General features: G+C 45.0%; 1 protein-coding gene across 1 annotated transcript in view; it reads right to left on the bottom strand.

The window, feature by feature from the left end:
- Window positions 1–22,054, bottom strand: part of C8A (complement C8 alpha chain) — a 54,636-nt gene continuing 32,582 nt past the window's right edge. The window contains exons 8-11 of the mRNA XM_068239397.1: window positions 10,900–11,034; window positions 5,235–5,392; window positions 1,495–1,717; window positions 1–237 (exon numbers count right to left, since the gene is read on the bottom strand). Coding sequence (XP_068095498.1) covers window positions 86–237; window positions 1,495–1,717; window positions 5,235–5,392; window positions 10,900–11,034 — 668 coding nt within the window. The 3' untranslated portion in view covers window positions 1–85. The remainder of the gene's footprint in view (window positions 238–1,494; window positions 1,718–5,234; window positions 5,393–10,899; window positions 11,035–22,054) is intronic.

Below are 22,054 nucleotides of genomic sequence, written 5' to 3'. Positions count from 1 at the left end.
TCATACTTATACCTTTATTTCTCTGCACTGATAGCTACAGATTTATGCAATGAAGGCCTTAATGAGATTATACAACAGATCAAAATTAACAAAACTCCTTTTGTGTGCTCTTCCCGAGGCAGGGGTTGCCACCACTTTTAGGTGGAGGATTATTGCACGACCTTGACCTCTGCCGTGTTCCAGATTGGCAACCAGACCACGAGGACCAGCAACTCCATTGGCCATGAGCCTCTTTGGCTGCAATAACAAGAATAGATAAAAACATATCCTCTTGTTATACTTTTTACAACAGAACCAGCAGCATGACTAAGAGCAACTATACATAACCAATATCAGGCAGCAACCTAACTTCTAGTACAACTTTTCACTGCGTATTTTGTTATATTTTATAATCAAAAGGTGCAGGAAATTCTTCCTGCTGTGGGCATAATCACATGACTAGGTCAATGCCAATCTGAGGCATGCTGGGAGTAAAATAATGTGGGATGTAGAAAGAACAGCTAATGCTGAATACACACGGTGCGTTCCCGCACTCGATTTCCCGCTCAATTCCCATCGATTCGTTTATTTCCAACATGTCCGATTTGCATTTCGATGGATCGTTAGGTCGATTCGCATGCAAAGTATGCCAAATCAACCTAATGATCCATCGAAATGCAAATCGGACATGTTGGAAATACACGAGTGCGGGAACGCACCCTGTGTATTCAGAATTAGTGTCTGCAGTCCTCGCGGCGGCATGTATCGGGTAAACCGCTGACGCTGCAGACAAGAGGCAGGACATTTAAGGGGGATAGCGGGGGGAGCTAAGGCATGCAGGGATAGCGTAGCAGAGGCATGGGGGGGGGGGGGGGGAACACGCCACAGAAATGCACACATGGAGGGGGGCAGGAGGAGATTAGGGGGGAACTGAGGCACACAGGGGGGAGGGGGGCACAAAAAAAAGGACACATGGGGAGATAGGGTACACAGAAGGACACATGGGGCACACAGGTGGAGACATGGAGTGGAGTACACAGGACAACACATGGGGCACACAGAAGGAGACATGGGGTACACAGGACAACACATAGGGCACACAGAAGGAGACATGGGGTACACAGGACAACACATGGGGCACACAGAAGGAGACATGGGGTACACAGGACAACACATGGGGCACACAGAAGGAAACATGGGGTACACAGGACGACACATGGGTCACACAGGAGGACACCATTTGGGGGATAACGCGTACATTGCGCTCCTGGAATATAGACGCACCAGGTTTAGTATATATTTTTTTCCTCTGGTTTTTGCCCTCTAAACCTGGGTGTGTCTCATATTTCGGGAACGTCTTATACAGCAGAAAATACGGTATATCATAAGCTTTTTTCCACTTGCTTTAAAAAAAAAAAGGATGCAGGATTTGGCAATAATAAATTATTTTTTATAGTGCCTTTCTCCCTGGGGACTCCAAGTGCATTCTGCAGTCTCAAATATTACATTGCCTACCTGGTCGTTCTGTCTGCTCACAGGCAAGGCCGCCGTATCCTGAAGGACACTGGCAGGAGCAGCGGTTGTCATCCATGGTAGGTCCCCCGTTGTTCTGACAAGGGCCACAGCGGCAGGGATTGAACTCGCCCAAGAACTCGTCATAGGCTCTCTTCAGGTTCTGCCGCTTAGTCTCAATGCCAGACACATCCACCAGTTTCAGAGCTTCATATATCGGCAACAGCTGAAAACATGTGACAGTAAATTAGGTTATAATAATGCGGCCTTCATTTGTGAGACACTTGCGGACCTGGAACATGGTTCCCAAATAACCAGGGTATAAGTATGGAGAACAGGGCCGTTTTTAGGCATAGGCAAAACAGGCAGATGCATGAGGTGACAACTGTGGAAAGAGGCACCAAAGAGCTAGTTTTAGCACACTGTACCTTATGGAATTCTTATAGCCAACTGCTAATTTCATTAAAGGGAACCTGAACCAAATAAAATTATTTAAAATAAACACATGATGTACCTGCAAAGGAATATTACATACTTACCTCACCATCAGTTCCTCTCAGAAGCTCAGCATTTTCAGCTAACAATGATCCCTTCTAGTTTTGACTAGATTTTAGCAGAACTGAAATATATCAGCTGCTGTCATTTATAAATCAGTTGCTGTCAGTTATAGCTAAGAGGACAACTGATGTGCAAGGTAATGTCCATTTTTCCCTATGGTTCAGGTGGGCGAGGTTACAGCTTAAAGGGACCCCGAGGTGAGAGGGATAGGGAGACTGCCATATTTATTTCCTTGTAAACAATGGCAGTTGCCTGGCAGCCCTGTTGGTCTTCTGTCAGTAGTGTCTAAGTCAAACCCTGGAACAAGCATATGGCTAATCTAGTAAAACCCGAGTCAGCGGAGTCAGAGTATCTGATCTGCTGCATGCCTGTTTAGGGTCTATGGCTAAAAGTATTAAAGACACAGGATCAGGAGGACTGCCAGGCAACTGTTATTGTTTAAAAGGAAATAAATATGGCAGCCTCCATATCCCTCTCAGCTAGGGTCCCTTTAACAGTGTGCCGCCCCGGAAGCTGTTACATGGTCATTGCCATTTTTAAAATCAAGGACAGAGAATTCCATCGATCACAGTGGACAAACATAATGCGGGAGAGGAGAAAGATTACATGGGGAGTAGACTACACGGGAGGCAAGTATGACCTGTGTATTTCAGTTCAGGTCTGCTTTAAAGCATACAAGAGATCAAAATGTTTGGAGAAACGGGCTGCGCGCGTCCTACAGTGCACGCCGTGGCGGGGAGCGCACTGCACTATGTATGACGTCATTGTGCATGACGTAGTGATGTCAGACACATGCGCAGTGCGCTCCCGGGCCACGGGCACGCTGTAGGACTTGCGCAGCTCAGCCAGCACCTTTGCTGTAAGCCCAACCCTGGCGACCGGAAGAGGATCATATGAAACAAAGAGACTTAGACCACTTTAATGCAAAGAAGAAAGAGCATTCTATGGAGTGGGAACATAGGAGTTACTCTTCCACCTGTAAATTCTGTCTCTGCCACACTGAGGTAAGATCATGGTACTGGTTATATGGGATGGAAATTCCCTGGCGCTGTCTCTTTAACTTCTTACACCCCCCAGTGACCAAGCTTTTTTTTTTTTTTTTTACAATTCGCCTTAAAACTGCAGCTTTAAAGCGAACCTAAACTGAGAAGGATATGGATTTTTCCTTTTAAAATAATACCAGTTGCAGGTCTCTCTTGCTGATCCGGTGTCTCTAATACCCTTAGCCACAGCCCCTGAACAAGCATGCAAATCAGGTGCTCTGATTGAAGTCAGACTGGATTAACTACATGCTTGTTTCAGGTTGTGATTCAGCCACTACTGCAGCGAAAGAGATCAGCAGGCGTGTGAGGCAACTGGTATTGTTTAAAAGGAAACATCCATATCCCTCTCAGTTTAGGTTCCTTTAAGGCCTCGCTGCAGGGCCGTACAATTCAGCACACAAGTGATCTCTCCTCCTCCCTCTTTTCTGCCCACCAACAGAGATTTCTGTTGGTGGGCTCTGATCCCTACTGCTGTGTTTATTTTTTTTATATATTTGTGTTTGTTTGTTTTTTAAAATAAAAATGGCTATTTTCTATTTATTTAATTAAACCCCTCCCTCCTTCACAGCGATCGGCTCTCATAGACATCAGCCTATGAGAGCCAATTGCTTTCTAAGTCTCCCAGGGGGACAGCCGAGCGTCACGGCTGTCCCCAGTACATCGCTGCTGTAGATAACAGCGCTGTACAATGTACATAGTCGGCAGTTTCGGCATCTAACAGTCTCCTAGCGGTGATTGCCGTTGGGAGACCACTCCGTCATTCAAGCGGAGATGCGCGCACGATCTTCTGCAAAACCCCGCCCTGGACTTGACACCAATTAGGCGTTAGGCGGTCCTGGGGCTGCTGCCACATTTACGCCAATTGGCGTGAGGCAGTCGGCACGGGGTTAAATCCACAACTGTTGCTGCCTGCAGTCATCAAGTGCTCAACAAAAATGTATCCACCACCGGAGTATAAAACCACAACACAGACTGAGTTTCAAAACAACAGGGGATTACACTTTATCAAGACGTTTGGATACAAGTAAAACATATAAACTTACATTGTGGGTCCATGCAAAGCTCGACCCTAGTAGCAGCAAATCGCCTATAAGGTTTGCAATGACTGCCAGGTCACATGCACCTTATATGAGTAAACCGTCTCTGGTCCTTTCAGAGTAGCCTATTCTCCTTCCCGACCAGGTTTCGGCCTTCCGCCATCATCGTGGGATCCTATATACCAATTACTCATACAGTATAAGGTGCATGTGACCTGGCAGTCATTGCAAAAACCTTATAGGCGATTTGATGTTACTAGGGTCCAGCTTTGCATGGACCCGCAATGTACCGGTAAGTTATGTTTTACATGTACACAAACGTTTTGATAAAGTGTAATCCGCTAATTTGAAACTGAGCCTGTGTTGTGGGTTTTATACCCTGGTGGTGGCCACATTTGTGTTGAGCACTTGGTGACTGCAGGCATCAACAGTTATTATTATTTAGTATTTATATAGCACCAACATCTTCCACAGCTCTGTACAGAGTATATATAGTCTTGTCACTAACTGTCCCTCGGAGGAGCTCACAATCTAATTCCTAATATAGTCATATGTCTTTATTGTGTAGTGTATGTATTGTAGTCTAGGGACAATTTAGTTGGGAAGCTAATTAACTTATTTTTTGGGATGTGTGAGGAAACCAGAGTGCCCGGAGGAAACCCACGCAGACACGGGTAGAACATACAAACTCCTTGCAGATGTTGACCTGGCTGGGATTTGAACCGGGTACCCAGCATTGCAAGGCGAGCGTGCTAACCACTACGCCATCATGCTGCCCGACAGAGACAGCATTGAGGAATTTACATACTCATCTCAGTGTTGCCAACTCGTCCCTTTAAATACGGATATGAGTTATACAGGTCTTGTGGCTAGTTAAATGGAGTTTGGACATTGATTATGTGTGAGCAGCTCCAGAACCTGCATTACTTAGATGCGTCAGTATTTAAAGGGATCATTTGGCAACCCTGACTCATCTGTGTCGCTCCATTGTGGGTTGGAATCCTCCGGCAGTTATTAGTATTCCATTCAGCACTCATATCTTCTAATTTTCTTAATTGAAGTAACAATTAATGATTCACTCTTGGGCTATACAGAGTTAGGTTACTTCATATTCTATGACGGCTGGGCTATATTTCAGAGATCGACCCCAAAATCGATAGGTAGTTCCATCAAAGACATTAGATATTCCTCCAGCCCATGCAGCATCTCCTCCTTTGACAAATGTGATGACGTCCTTTATTACAGATTCCTTGCCGGTGACATCTGTCATTGTTTAAAAAAACAAACAAACAAATTGTAGTATTTTAAACTATAGTCTCAATACAAAAAATTGATAAATACATAACAAAAAGAGAAAAAAAAGGGAAAATCGATATAAAACAGCAAAAGGTAGCAGAGTCCTCCAGCTGCATAGAGTTCAATTGTTATTAGTAATACAATTATTGCTACAGTATTATGCATTTACATAGCACAAACATTTTCTGCAACACTTTACACAGAAATATTTACTGTATGTCCCAAACTTCCCTTCAGAGGGCGCTCACAATCAAATAAATAATGATAATAATAATAATGCCACGTGCTGCAGTGTGGTACATAAATTGCTTATACTCGGTCAATTTTCAATTAAACGGTATGGGATTGCTTGACTTAGCAGGGTGCTGTGGACCTGTGTATAGGTAACGTTTTTGGGTAGTTAAAAAAAGAGATCGAGTCCAATTCAGAGCCAAATAATTAGAATAATAAGAGAGAAAATTGCCCAGTTTCATGTTGCTTTATATTTGGCTTTGCCTCTTTTATTCGATGGCTTCATGCAGCTTTTTGAATGAAACAAAAAAAGAAACAAATGGTTCTTAACTTAAAACTTTGCCCTTTGTGAAAATGTCACTAATTCTCTAAACAAATGTATTATTTTTCTTAAGACTCATATTTTAACCACTTCCCAAACTCAGGTTTTCACCACTTAAAAACCAGAGCAATTTTCTCATCACTCTCCACCCATTCATTCGTCAATAACTTTATTTTTACTTAACACACCAAATTATGTCTATATTGTTGTTGTTTTTTTCACCACAAATTAGGCTTTCTTTGGGTGGTACTTTTTGCTAATAATTATTGTATCTTATATGCATTTTAAAGGGAATAGATAAAGCCCTCATGTTTTATTTACTCATTTGTCCCAGTAATTACAACGTTTAAATTGTCTCCCTAGTACAATGTATGGCGATAATATTTAATCTGGATATAAAGGTGCAATTTTTCAGTTTAGTGATTTTTAATTCTATATTAAGAATTACGAGCTGTTATTTGCAAAAATAACAGTAATATACCCTCATGATATACATATTAAAAATTCTATAACTATTTATGTTGTTGTTTTTTCATGGTGTTTTATTTTGGTAACTATAGGGTAGGGGTTTATGGGGTTAAAACTAATAAAAATCTATGTATTTCTATATATAATAGTGTATAGGGGTGCATTTTTACTTTTTGGCCACAAGATGGTGCTACACTTAATTTCCGAGTACTGTAAACAGTACACGGAAGTAGTAAGTGCTTACTTTCACTTTCTTAATGAAAGCCGATGTCTCGCTGACGCTGGCTTTTATTCATCACTGCTGTGATCAGGTTTGGAAACAAGCTGTTCCCATTCACCGATCACAGAATGGCAGGATTCCAAAAGAAACAAATGGCAGCAGTGCGGCAATGGGGAACGGCAAGGTAAACAAACAGATACGCATATACAGGATCTTCTCAAAAAATTAGCATATTGTGATAAAGTTCATTATTTTCTGTAATGTACTGATAAGCATTAGACTTTCATATATTTTAGATTCATTACACACAACTGAAGTAGTTCAAGCCTTTTTATTGTTTTAATATTGATGATTTTGGTATACAGCTCATGAAAACCCAAAATTCCTATCTCAAAAAATTAGCATATTTCATCTGACCAATAAAAGAAAAGTGTTTTTAAAACAAAAAAAGTCAACCTTCAAATAATTATGTTCAGTTATGCACTCAATACTTGGTCGGGAATCCTTTTGCAGAAATTACTGCTTCAATGCGGCGTGGCATGGAGGCAATCAGCCTGTGGCACTGCTCAGGTGTTATGAAGGCCCAGGATGCTTCGATAGTGGTCTTAAGCTCATCCAGAGTGTTGGGTCTTGCGTCTCTCAACTTTCTCTTCACAATATCCCACAGATTTTCTATGGGGTTCAGGTCAGGAGAGTTGACAGGCCAATTGAGCACAGTAATACCATGTCAGTAAACCATTTACCAGTGGTTTTGGCACTGTGAGGAGGTGCCAGGTCGTGCTGAAAAATGAAATCTTCATCTCCATAAAGCTTTTCAGCAGATGGAAGCATGAAGTGCTCCAAAATCTCCTGATAGCTAGCTACATCAGAATCAGAATCAGAATCAGAATCAGAATCAATTTATTTTCGCCAAGTAAGTTTGCACCTACAAGGAATTTGTCTTGGCAGTTGCTTAACAAACACAAACAAAAACAATACAAGGACAGACAGTGTGAATATTACAAGTTAAGGACATTATAAGTATAGTGGCAGTAAGCAATGTGAGAATTGTTCATGTTTAGTTCTGTGCTGATTACTTTCAGTCCTAGCAAGGGCATTGACCCTGCCCTTCATAAAAAACACAGTGGACCAACACCAGCAGCTGACATGGCACCCCAGACCATCACTGACTGTGAGTACTTGACACTGGACTTCAGGCATTTTGGCATTTCCCTCTCCCCAGTCTTCCTCAAGACTCTGGCACCTTGATTTCCGAATGACATGTAAAAGTTGCTTTCATCCGAAAAAAGTACTTTGGACCACAGAGCAACAGTCCAGTGCTGCTTCTCTGTAGCCCAGGTCAGGCGCCTCTGCCACTGTTTCTGGTTCAAATTTGGGTTCATGCTTCCATCTGCTGAAAAGCTTTATGGAGATGAAGATTTCATTTTTCAGCATGACCTGGCACCTGCTCACAGTGCCAAAACCACTGGTAAATAGTTTACTGACCATGGTATTACTGTGCTCAGTTGGCCTGCCAACTCTCCTGACCTGAACCCCATAGAGAATGTGTGGGATATTGTGAAGAGAAAGTTGAGAGACGCAAGACCTAACACTCTGGATGAGCTTAAGGCCGCTATCGAAGCATCCTGGGCCTCCATAACACCTGAGCAGTGCCACAGGCTGATTGCCTCCATGCCACGCCGCATTGAAGCAGTCATTTCTGCAAAAGGATTCCCGACCAAGTACTGAGTGCATAACTGAACATAATTATTTGAAGGCTGACTTTTTTTGTTTTAAAAACACTAATTTTTTGAGATAGGAAGTTTGGGTTTTCATGAGCTGTATGCCAAAATCATCAATATTAAAACAATAAAAAGGCTTGAACTACTTCAGTTGTGTGTAATGAATCTAAAATATATGAAAGTCTAATGTTTAGCAGTACATTACAGAAAATAATGAACTTTATCACAATATGCTAATTTTTTGAGAAGATCCTGTATACACCACTGGTGCTGAGGTGAAGTCCACAGGGGCATAGATATACGTAACAGCGGTTGGGAACCGGTTAAAGAGAATCGAGCAGCATTTTTAACTCCCAGGGCAGCTCAATAGCACATTAAAAATGCATGCGAACAATGTGGCCCATTAACCTCCTGAGCGTTACGCTGCTCAGGAGGTTTTTTGGTAGCCACAGTCCCCCACTATAAAACTATTGGTTTCTATGAATGAATAAGATGTTAGCTAGCACTAGGCTAGCTGGTATAAGTGTGCTCAACCCCCTGATTGCCCAGGATCCCCCTGATCCAGCCACTTATACGTTACACAGCCTGGTTCCAGCGATCGGCGCATCCTCACCGCACAGCTCTGGTCTTCTCTATGGGGAGGATCGTACATGTTGGTGACATCATGAAGTAATGCGCAGACCCGATAAAGAGTGGGTGCTGCAGTGCTATGTTTTGTGGCGCCCACATCGTTATTTTAAACTTTTTTTCTAGTGGGGAGTTGCTGTTTAAGGGCTAGACGTTAGGTAGGTAGTTTGTGCAGTCGGGGTTAAGCGTTAGACAGTCGGCTTGCACATTGGGGGGGGGGGGGGGGGTAACTGGTTAGGCGTTAGGTAAGTAGTATGTACAGTGGGGGGGAATAGGTTAGGTAGGCAGTTTGTGAGGGGGGTTTAGGGGTTAGCCATTAGGCAGATAGTTTGAGCGGTGGGGGAGTTAAGGGTTAGGCGTTAGGTTGGTAGTTTTTGGGGAGGGTTAAGGTTTAGACGTCGGGGGGAGGGTTCTGTATGAGAGCAGGGTTAGGTTTGCCCATAGTAAAATATCGGTATTTAATATCAGTATTTTACACTTTTATACTAAAATATTGGTATTTAATACAGATATTGGACCGACCGTTCCCACACCGTCTTCTCGTTCTCCTGCTAGAAGCCTGTAAGTTTGGCCAGGCGGGTCCAGGTAGCACATGTGCAGTGTGGCTGCACGCGCACCCCCATCTCGCTCCTGCAACTGGGAGCATTCTGCACCTGGTCAGTAGTACCCAGACTGGCCAAACTTACAGGGTTTCTACCAGGAGAACGAGAAGGCGGAGAAAGACCTTCTTTTGTATCTAGTCGTCTCAGGGTCATGTGTGAGCCTGAGTCTATGCAGGCATTTAGTAAACCAGGGGTCTTATCTATTTCCGATACATACCTCACAATCCTTGCAAGATCCCTTGTAATTAATGTATCTGGATGACACTTAAATTTGCACAAAAAAAAAACAAACAAAACAAAACTCTCTACCTCCTTCTGATTGTATGTTCTAACATTGTCAGTCAACTAGCCAAGTACACCTGTAGGTAACTTTTCTTCCATAAGCATAGCACCATCATTTGGACAATCTGCTCTGCTCAAAAGCCTTCTGTTTGTGATGTTTACATTTGGTTCCTATCATTGCTGAACTAATTAGCCTTTATTTTGTCACATGAGTTAAGCTAAAAATATCTAAAGCTTGCCATACAAACATCAGTTTTGATCACCCAAATAGGCCCCACCAGCCAGCCCTTGTGTCTTCAAAAATTAGAAGCTGGAGTCTCCACTGTCAATAAGGGACACCACAACTGGGTCCCAATAATAACACAATCCTTTAGTGAAGAATATAATTGGAAAGGGAAGGACATGGAGGAATGAGGAAAGAAAAGAATGAACAGAGAGTTATCGTTCCATCTCCACCTCTGGTCAACTTGAAGGAGTCCTACATATCAAGATATGTACTGCAAAAAAGTACAGAGGTGCACAAAACATTAAGCATCTCTCGGTCATGGGACGAAAAAAAAAATTTTTAAACCCCTTCCCCCCCAAAAAAGATATTTACCTTTGGATCTCTATAGAGCCTTCCTGCCTGCTCCTCTCACGGTCCCCGTGCTCCAGCGTTTTCTCCCCCGGTACCAGTATTCAAATGATAGGTTGAATACTGCTCTCTGCCCCCGCAGGAGGCTTCGGAAGTCTTAGGGGGCCCGAGTGCTCCTGGAGACTGGCATCTCCATCAAAGACCTCCGAAGACTCCCACGGAGGAGCCAGCGATGGAACGTGGAGTCCAGGAGAGGAATAGGAGGACTCTATAGGACACAGAGCCTTTCTTCTCCTTAGGTAAGCACACTTTTCATTTTTTGCTTCCCATTAACTTTAAAAGCATTAATACATTTGAGGTTGAACTAGAGGCTTAAACATAGGCATTTTAGAGTGTTAAGCAGTTAATCCTGTAAAAGAAACCTTACCGTCTGTTTCCTCTTCAAACTTTTTACACTTCTTTCCTTTTATGCCCACCGTTCCCTCAATTGGTGACTCAGGAATAGCCAAAGTGAGCCCCAACTCACCACCAAAACAGTTCTCAACCATCTGAAAGGTTATCTCTGCAAGACAATATGATAGGATTAATGGCAATGTGAAGCAACTAGAAGCCACCGTGGACGCAATGTTATACATCAACTGCTGTATACAGATAATCTGATAGTTTTTCATTATTCTGAAAAAAATGATTTAGGGCAGTTAACATGGATGGTTGGACCACACAGTCAACTACCCAGTAGCTGAGTACTGACTGTCACTAAGCCGCTGCACATGCAACTGACTGGAGGCACCCACGTGGAGGATTAGAGTCCAGTGGTTGCTGGGCAATAGTGGTGATCGTAGTGGCAAATTTCATAATTTCAAGCAGTTTTCATAATTACAATTATGATAAATTATGATCGTAATAGCAAGTGAACCCAGTTCTGTAAAATGCCTGAAGAAGAAACTTTAAGTTTTGAAAGCTTGCAATAAACCATGTACAGTTGGTCAGTTGGACAGTTGTGGCACACAAAAAGAAAACTGGACTTCCCTGGTGCTCCCTCCAGCCCACTGTAGCCCGCAAGTTTCCCTCGAATCCTCCTGGCCCCTTCCACGGTCCTGCTGGTGGCTCCGATAATGCGGCGAATTCGGGTGAAGTTGCGCGTGTGTGTGTGACCCCGCCGCATCATCATGCCAGTTGTGGTAAGAGTTCTGCGCATGCACGGTTCCCCTATACTACATCATTAGGATCAACTTTGACCCTCTACATCACAGTCAGCAGGCACAGGGTAGCCAATCGGGCTACACTCCCTCCTGGAGCCTCACACCCCCCCTTATAAAGGGCAGGCAGCGTCAGACATTTCACTCACTCGTGTGGCTGCAGTAATTAGAGAAGGGAGAGGTGCTGCAGAGACATTAGGGAAAGCTTAGTTAGGCTTGTTAGGTTGCTCTTTCTTGCTGATCCTTATTGCTAAAAAGCACTCCTCCTCATCCTAAACAGTTCTTTTGAGAGCTAATGTTCTTGTGATCTATTTTTTTTTGTGTGTCCCACAGACACTTGTGTTGCATATACAGCCCTGTCAGTCAGTCTTAGCTGCTGGACCTTGGCCCCTTGGTAACTACTTGCTGGACCTTGGCTCCTTGGTAACTACCTGTGTGTGTGACAGCTGTACATTTGTAATACCCATCACTGCATATACCTACCTGTTGTTCAGTGCACCCACCTACCTACGTGAGCACACGCAGTGTCACTGTACCTGTTCGATACCTGTGCGTGTGACATGTGCACATTTGTAATACCAGTCACTGCATACCTGTTCACTGCACCTGTGTGACTGCACACTGTTTAATATACCAGTCCATTCATTCCTGTTAACTGCACCTGTGTAACTGCACATTGTTGTACCAGCAGTAACTGCAACCTGTTCACTGAACCTGTGTAACCGTACATTGTATTAGTCAAGTCAGTGCATACCTTTCACTTCATCCCCCCAATATGGACAAAACAAGAGGCAGAGCCAGAGGCAGGCCACCTGGCAGGTCTGTTCGAGGTCACGCTGTCGTGATTTCGTGTGACCCTCGACCAAAGTACAGTGTTCCGAAGAAGGCACGTGCCATCAACCCCCAATATTGTCAGGACGTAGTTGACTATTTAACACAAAACCCCTCATCTTCCCCAGCTTCTGCACAGAAGCGTGACATATCTTCCTCCTCCTGCTCTGATTCTGGCACCCAGAAATTTTTTTGTGTCTCTGCCTCAGATGAGAGCAATGCCATCTGTACTCTCTGCCACCGAAAATTGAGCCATGAAAAGACCAAGACCCGCGTAGGGACAACTACCTTACGAAGGCACATGATTACAAAGCACAAACTACAATGGGATGACCACCTGAGGAAAAGCAGCACACAAAAGCAAAGCCACACACCGCAGTGTTAGATACCAGGCCGCAATTATTTCTCAAAAAAGGCGATACCTAAACTGTACCCTGATGTTGAAAGGCAAGTGGTGATGACATCTGACCACGGATGACTGGTCTGCAAAGCATGGTCAGGCTTGCCCGAAGACTAAGTCAGTCCCCACACACAGCATCTCTGCCTGCACGCCGTGTGACTGCCTGCCCCAAGACAAAGTCAGTCCCCTCACAGCATCTCTGCCTGCAGGCTGCTTGACTGCCTTCTCTGCCACCACCAACAGGGTCCAGGACTCCAAGCGGATTCCTGAATCTTTAAGGTCACTGCTAGCAGCGGCCTCTATTATAATTTTTCTGGTGCGTGTACATGCCTGCCTCATTTTTCTGTCTGAACTGCAGCTGCAACAACAAAAGGCATGTACATGTGTCAATTCCCCTTCGTGATCGTTACCTTGCCGCGGTTAAGGGGCTTGCGTATCACAATGAAGCAATGACCGCGGGCTATATGAGTGTCTCAGGGAGGGGGGGCACACACAAGATAATAAGGTCGTTGCTTCATGTGGACAGACCAAATTCTATCAGCTGGACAGTCACTGTTGTTTTTCCGTCATTGAGCTACCACAGCCCGGCAACCATATGGGCTTGAAAACTGCCATGGCCTGCACTCTCGCCATGGTGCGCACCAGTCCAGCACGGCCGTCACTACACAAACAGCTGTGTGCGGTGCGTTACACAGTGAGTTTGGTCTGTCAGTGTGAAGCAGTACACTAATTACACTACCTGATTGAAGTATACACATGCAAGATGTTTTAAAGCACTTTAGGCCTCCAATTTAGCATGCAATGTGATTTCTGCCCTTAAAACACTGCTTTGCGTCAAATCCAGATTTTTCCCCTGGACTTTTGGCATGTATCCCACTCTGCCATGCAAAAACTCAGATGTTAGGGATCCATCTGAAAATGGCACCTGCGAATAATGGCGCATGGTGGTGCCGCTAATCTGTTTGTCGCTTATCGATATTTAACGTTAAAGCCTTATTTTTATTTAGCGTTAAAGCCTTATCGTTATTTAGCGTTAACACACAGAACCCTCTCTGTACCTATCCCTAACCCCTAAACCACCCCCCTGGTGGTGCCTAACCCTAACCACCCCCCTGGTGGTGCCTAACCCTAAGACCCCCCTGGTGGTGCCTAACCCTAAGCACCCCCCTGGTGGTGCCTAACCCTAACCACCCCCCTGGAGGTGCCTAACCCTAAGACCCCCCTGGTGGTGCCTAACCCTAACCACCCCCCTGGAGGTGCCTAACCCTAAGACCCCCCTGGTGGTGCCTAACCCTAACCACCCCCCTGGAGGTGCCTAACCCTAACCTTCACAGTGTTACATTAAATCCATTTACCGTTTTGCAGTTAAATAACTTCTACAGTTTGGCTTATGTAGGTTAGGTATTGATAAATAACGTTACTGTGCGCAATAATGTCTGCTGTTTGGCATATGAACGGGGCTATTGATAAATAACGTTACTGTGTGCCGTTTTTCTTCTTTTTTCCCTGTGCGCCATTATTATGCAGTACTAACGATAAATAGTGATAAGCGTATCTTTTTAATGCGGCACCATTTTTATGCATAGGCGCTGTGCGCCATTATTCACTGATCCGGATGTTAGACCCCTTGAAACATCTTTTCCATCACTTTTGTGGCCAGCATAAATGTTTCTAATTTTCGAAGTTCGCCTTCCCATTGAAGTATATTACTAAAAATCGGAGGTTCCAGCCATCTCTATATTTGAGTTTCCACTGCTTATCACTCAGACTGCTTTGTTTGGTGAATATTATCTGTCAATCTGTATGCTACATCTGCCTGCAGGGTATTTGTAGAATTATATTAGGTAGGAGTTTTGTGCAGGTGTTACGGGCTGGGCTATAGGTCAGTCACATGGGCATACAGCTTGACTGTGATGATCCGCTCAGCTGGCTGCACAGGCAGACAGCTGTTTGTCCATTCCTCTAGTCTGTGGGCTGCAGGTCTCTGGAACAGAGACCTGTCTTTTCATTGCAAGTTTCTGTTCTGTTCTCTTGCTGGGGAATTTGCATACATTCGTTATGCAAATCCTCTACCTGCCTTCTTTGATGACTGGCACTATAAGAGCTTTATGTTTCCCAGAATGCTTTGCTGGTCATTTCCCTTCCTTGCTCAGTTCCTGATGGACACTGCTGGAGTGTCAGCCATTGCTATCTAGTATAGTTAATTCCTGGGGGTTGCTTTTGGCTCCCCTTCTAGCCCAGTCAGGTTGTATTATCTGTATTGCCTGTTCTGTCTTGTCTTGCCTGTTTGCCATTGTCCTGTCCCTATGGTGGTTGACAGGAAATGGTTCTGATCTATGTTCTTGGAGTATAGCTGGTGCAGCGGTTGCTACCAGCTATCTCTTCTGTTCTGTTTCCTGGGATCGCGCTAGCTACTTTGTGCGAGCGCTGGGGATCCTTCTGTTCTGTCTTGTCGGTCGCGATTGCGCTGTCACCAACGGCGGTTGATAGCGAATCGTTCTGTCTTGCTGAGATCGCACTAGCCGCTAGCGTTAGCGGCTGTGGATCTTTCTGATCTATGTTCCTGCTTGGATCACACTTGCTCTGGCGGAAGAGAGGTGGATCCTTCCTGCCTAGTTCTTGTTTTTCGTGTGTCTGTCTTGTCCGCTGCGCTTGCTACAGGCTCGGTGAGGTAACCGTTAAGCAAGCGCTCGCGTCCCCTGTTTCATGTTTGTCTGTTTATGGTTAGTTAGGCGTGCTTGTCTCTATTGTGCTTATCACGTGGAGATCGCGCATAACCGCTTGCACTGTTGCGAATGAGTGCGGTGTTTGCGGTTAGCTAGCGGTTGTTGTTTTCCATATCTCCTTATTGTATTTGCTGTGCCTTTGCTACCCTTGTATTCTATTCTGTTCTGCCTTGTGTCACGTCTCGCGATCGCACCTCTCGCGATCGCGTTCCTATTTCGTATCTGCTGTTGTGTGTGTGCGCGGTCGCGGAGTGGCGACTGGATTGGCGCACACACATACAACCTATCCCTTTTGCTCAATCTCATTCACTATCGCCTCTCTTGCGATTGCATTCTGCGCTTCGTACAATTCCTGTCTGGCACTTGTGGAGGTACAGAGGATTGGTTCCTCTGCACTCCCCAGCGCCATCTGCCGACAGGAATTTCCCTCTACAGGTGCGTAGCACCTTTTGCTGGGTTCCTGCAAATTATACGCTTGTGGAGGATCTCCGCCGTGTCAGCGCACGCGTTGTGCGCTGATCACGGGGAAAGTTCCACAATCGTGACAGAATGACCAGCCTAACCCAAAACCCCAGTGTAGACGGAATTTCCGATTTGTACGATTTTGTCGAATATGGCTCTTGTACCTTTAAGAGATTTAAAAAACTTGAACCTGAATCGGCAGACGAATTTTTGTCTGAGTGTACGAAACTGTTAGCGAACCCTGAATTCCAATGCACCCCAGTGTCTACCTGGGCCCCCCAAATGGTCTACATTCTGTTGGGGGGCGAAATGTCAATGTGGGGTTATGATGTGTTAGATCATACCACCCTGAGTCAAAGACCCCTGGAATTCTTGGCCTTTTTAATTCACAATTGGCTGAGATTACCTCAATTACCATACCCCCTTAATGAGTTGTTGTCAGCAGCTCAATCAGCTGTTCCATCTACTCTTTCATCCATAAAGCAGCCATCCAAAGCCTCTAAGTCTAAACGTAAAAGATCTAGGAAGGCTTCCCAGCGGAAAGATCCGTTGCCCATGGCAACCACAGATAGAGAGGTTATTTCTGTCAAGTCTGAAATGGGCAAAACCATGCATGATGATAATGATGTTTATAATGCATCTGCTGATCAGTTTCCAGTTTTTTTGCCCCAATCCAAAGCTTATGTGGATCCTGCTATAGGTAGGATCGCACACTATATTAAAGCAGTCAAAAAATCTGTACTCGTTCCTGATCCCCACCCATATGGAGATTATTTAGATACTGGGTTGTTCGAACCGCCATTTGCCTCATGGGAAATCGGGGCCTTGGTGGAGGTATTTGATTTGGATTGGAAAGCCTTTTGCGATTTTTACATCGCAAAAAGTGCGGATGTCCTGAACGATTGTCTTGACTCTGTGTGCCTTTTGATTGATTCTGATGAATGTGACAAGTGTGTTGTGGATCTGGTGATGTATGTGTGGCAGATCATTTTGGATGAATTACACACACACCAATTAATTGATCCCAATAAAGAGGTAAAAGATTCCCGTTCTGTTCCTGCTCCAGTTCCATCTGTAGACTGTGCGCACTATGATTGTTCATCCTTTGTTAAGTGTGCATGGGAGCCCCCGTTTGAGAAATGGGAGATCGAGCTCCTGGTCTATGAATTGGAATGTGATTGGAGATCGTTTTGCAATCAATACCGTTCTAAAAACGAAGCAGTTTTGTATGCGTGCATTGAGTCTGCGTGCACTTTAATCAAGACTGGTGAATGTATCTCTGACTTTGTGACTCCGCTGTTTGACGTGTGGAGAATGATTTTGGATGAACTACATGCGCTTCAATCTGCTAAAAACACATTGTCAGCGGACGATTGTTCCAATCCTCTGGATTTAAAGAAAGTGAGTTTTGAATGCATTCCCTTTCCCAAAGCAACTGAGTGTTTGAAGTCTGAGTGCAAGTCGTTCAGAGCAGTTGCTTGTGTGGAAGTTGAACCAGTGCGGTCTGATGTCGCCACCGCACGTATGGCTGCAAAAGGTCTGTGTGGTCCTGTGTCTAAGGAAGACAGATTTTTTCCCTCAGGATCTCTAAGATCGTCCGTTTGTGAGCCTGCCATGGGGAAAATTCCTAAGTTATGCAACTTTAAGAAAATTATTGATGTGTCTAATAAAGTTTCTCCTGTTGTTGTCGCCACTTCTTTTGCAAATGAATCTATGTCTTATTCTGTTCGCACCTGTGCAGGCCTGTTGCCTGATGACAGTTGCTCCAGTGTTTCTGTCCTAGATGCCTTGCAGTCTTCTCCGCATATCGCGGAGGTTTGCGATATGGAAGCGTCAGTTTCGCAACCTAAAGCGATCGTGGATCCGCAAATTTTGCGTTCTGACTCCTCGGATTCGACCTTGTTAGCCGAATCTAAGAGTGAGACAGCGCTTCGGTTTTGCGAATCTGATGCTGAAGCTTCTTTGCCTTGTCCAGAGAAGCTTTCTCTGAACCTGCCCTGTACCATGAATGAAGGCATGATGTCCACTTGCATTGACATTTGCGAGTCTGATTCTGAAGAAAGTATTGACTCTCCACCCAGTACTCTGGATGAGTCAATATTGCCTTGTACAATATCTCCTGCCCTGCCCCTAGAGGCTCGTCTAGGTATTGCTGCTATTTTTACCTGTCTTTCTGCAGTTTTGGAGTTGCAAGCTAGTTTGATTACTACGCAGAGTTCTGGGTGCAGCGAGATTAAAGTTAGGGAGTCAGTGTGTGGTCCAGTGAATATTCCTGTACGTTCCACTCATGATGATGAAATTCAGTCTCAGTTTATGGTGGAACCTTCCCTGGGACATCTGCCCTGTTCTCAAAGTAAAGTTCCAGTTTTGCCCTGTAACATGGATAGTACAGAATCCTTCTTAGACAACTTGAAAAATGATGTTCCTGAGGTCTTGTTTGATGATCTGAAGGTCTCCGAGTTCCTCCCAAAGGGTGCAGAACTTGAAGGAGATGTCTCCTGCCCCCCAGGTCCTTCTGAGGTGTTGCCCACTTCAGTAGGCATTGCTGCCTTGCTGACTACTTTTGCAGCTCTTGTGGAGCTTCATTCATGTGTAGTCAATGATGATATTACAGTTACAGAAAATTCTGAATTTGAGTCTTCTTTTGAAAGACCAGTACCTGTGACCTTTACTCGTGATGATTTTCTGCCCGGTACTGGTTTTGGTCTTGTCGTGTCGGACTCTGAGGTTGGCAGTTCCCCGACGTGTCCTGAGGTTTCTCCTGTACTAGTGTACCCCGATGTGCTCTGTGACCCAGAAAGCCCAAGTGTGCCTCGGTTACCAGCGTACTCAGATGCTTCCTCAGTGGAGACATGTTCTGATATAGCCTGCCTGCTTGCATGCCCAGAAGTGGGCCCTGAAAGTCCTGATCTTGATGGGTGTCCTGCTAATTTTGAGTCTGGAATGATCATAGGTTCCATAGGGGTTCTTGGTGGTTCTCCATGTGAGCCTGGTGAGCGTTCTGGCTTCTTGGGATCTCTGCGGAGCTTCAAGGCGTTCTGGGAGATTCCGGGAAAGGTTTTGCTTGGTGCCCTGAATACGATCAGCAATGGCTTTGGTGTTGTAAGGGACACTTCGAACAGGTATTGCGGCAGGTTTGGTATTCTTGGACGCTCCTTGGAAGGTGGTGGGTATTGTCTGGAGGGTGTCGATGGCTTCTTCTCTGGTGTCCACAGTCCTGATGGGTGTTACACTGAGACTTGTAGTGCTGATGGGCATGTTTCGGTGGCTTCTGCTTCCGATGAGGTCGGTTTCGGATGGACTGACTCTGGAATTGGGCCTTGTCGGGCTGTCCTGACCTTCACGAGTCTTCAGTTAGAGTTTTGTGATGTTACCAGTCTTGAGGGATGTCTGGAATCCATCCCTAGAAGGGGGGGTACTGTGATGATCCGCTCAGCTGGCTGCACAGGCAGACAGCTGTTTGTCCATTCCTCTAGTCTGTGGGCTGCAGGTCTCTGGAACAGAGACCTGTCTTTTCATTGCAAGTTTCTGTTCTGTTCTCTTGCTGGGGAATTTGCATACATTCGTTATGCAAATCCTCTACCTGCCTTCTTTGATGACTGGCACTATAAGAGCTTTATGTTTCCCAGAATGCTTTGCTGGTCATTTCCCTTCCTTGCTCAGTTCCTGATGGACACTGCTGGAGTGTCAGCCATTGCTATCTAGTATAGTTAATTCCTGGGGGTTGCTTTTGGCTCCCCTTCTAGCCCAGTCAGGTTGTATTATCTGTATTGCCTGTTCTGTCTTGTCTTGCCTGTTTGCCATTGTCCTGTCCCTATGGTGGTTGACAGGAAATGGTTCTGATCTATGTTCTTGGAGTATAGCTGGTGCAGCGGTTGCTACCAGCTATCTCTTCTGTTCTGTTTCCTGGGATCGCGCTAGCTACTTTGTGCTAGCGCTGGGGATCCTTCTGTTCTGTTTCCTGGGATCGCGCTAGCTACTTTGTGCGAGCGCTGGGGATCCTTCTGTTCTGTCTTGTCGGTCGCGATTGCGCTGTCACCAACGGCGGTTGATAGCGAATCGTTCTGTCTTGCTGAGATCGCACTAGCCGCTAGCGTTAGCGGCTGTGGATCTTTCTGATCTATGTTCCTGCTTGGATCACACTTGCTCTGGCGGAAGAGCGGTGGATCCTTCCTGCCTAGTTCTTGTTTTTCGTGTGTCTGTCTTGTCCGCTGCGCTTGCTACAGGCTCGGTGAGGTAACCGTTAAGCAAGCGCTCGCGTCCCCTGTTTCATGTTTGTCTGTTTATGGTTAGTTAGGCGTGCTTGTCTCTATTGTGCTTATCACGTGGAGATCGCGCATAACCGCTTGCACTGTTGCGAATGAGTGCGGTGTTTGCGGTTAGCTAGCGGTTGTTGTTTTCCATATCTCCTTATTGTATTTGCTGTGCCTTTGCTACCCTTGTATTCTATTCTGTTCTGCCTTGTGTCACGTCTCGCGATCGCACCTCTCGCGATCGCGTTCCTATTTCGTATCTGCTGTTGTGTGTGTGCGCGGTCGCGGAGTGGCGACTGGATTGACGCACACACATACAACCTATCCCTTTTGCTCAATCTCATTCACTATCGCCTCTCTTGCGATTGCATTCTGCGCTTCGTACAATTCCTGTCTGGCACTTGTGGAGGTACAGAGGATTGGTTCCTCTGCACTCCCCAGCGCCATCTGCCGACAGGAATTTCCCTCTACAGGTGCGTAGCACCTTTTGCTGGGTACCTGCAAATTATACGCTTGTGGAGGATCTCCGCCGTGTCAGCGCACGCGTTGTGCGCTGATCACGGGGAAAGTTCCACAATCGTGACATTGACCTATAATTATTGACCAGACAAGCCTGACGATATACTGTATGTCATTTGCATAATGGCTAATTCTTAATTACGCACAATTTTACCTAATTATAATGACACATTTTTATGTAATTACGATTAATCTTTGCATAATTGCCATCAATTATGTGAATGTATGTGTAAATATGAACCTACACACAAAATTTTGAGTTAACATGAAATTACGATGTGACATTATGAATTACGACAAAGTTAAGAGTTTGCAGAGTAATAAATATTGCAAATTACGATGCAAAATTATGCATATGGGAAATTTTAGTTCATCACTACTGGGCAATATAAAACCCAAACAATTACTATTCTATACAAAATCAGCTCATGCAACGTCTGCTGGACAGATGACTAGGAGTGGATTCAAAAAAAGAATGGTAAAGTTGCTGTGCACAGGAAGTGCACTAAAATGTTATCGTTATTTCAGTCAGCGAGGTAGAGCGCTAGGGGATGGTTCAGCAAACGATAAGGGGCAAAGAAGGAAACCGGCAAACCGCCAATGAAAAGTGTCACACAATGGAAGCAGAACTTAATCCCGAACTGCAAAGCTGAAATGCGAGGAGAATGCCCGGAGGTTTGCCTCACCGTGGTGCGTCTAGTACATTATACTTTGCATGCAAACCATATTGGAAGCTAAAGTTCCTCCTAGCGTAATAATTATGTTAGTACTTGTCTTGGATGCAGGGCATGCATTTTTCAGTCTAGCAGAGGCGGTGTATGCCTGTGCGATTACCAATCAATTGCAGCATGTGTTTAGGGATGCGCAGCCTTTCCCCCATTGTTTCTTAACTCTGCAAAGCTGAAATGCTATACTATTAGCCTGGGCTGAATTTTCCATAAGGCACTGTAGGCACAAGCCTACAGGCACCGTATGTGGGAGAGGCAGCCCCTGACCTCAGAAGCTCACATTCTAATCCCTGCCTCATATCACCAACCTCAGGCACCTACCCTTTAATCCTTGTCTCATATCACTAAAGATGATATAAGACAGCGATTAGAGTGACCTGTGTTCTGGAGGTGGAGTTTAGGGTGCCAGAATGCTTGTGCCTATAGGCCTCTGAGTTGTAAATCCGGCCCACCATTAGCCAAAC

Source organism: Hyperolius riggenbachi, chromosome 6 (assembly GCF_040937935.1).
Source record: "Hyperolius riggenbachi isolate aHypRig1 chromosome 6, aHypRig1.pri, whole genome shotgun sequence".
Lineage (NCBI taxonomy): Eukaryota > Metazoa > Chordata > Amphibia > Anura > Hyperoliidae > Hyperolius > Hyperolius riggenbachi.
Note: the sequence above shows the minus strand (reverse complement) of the source record. Positions and strands in the feature narration are given on the sequence as shown.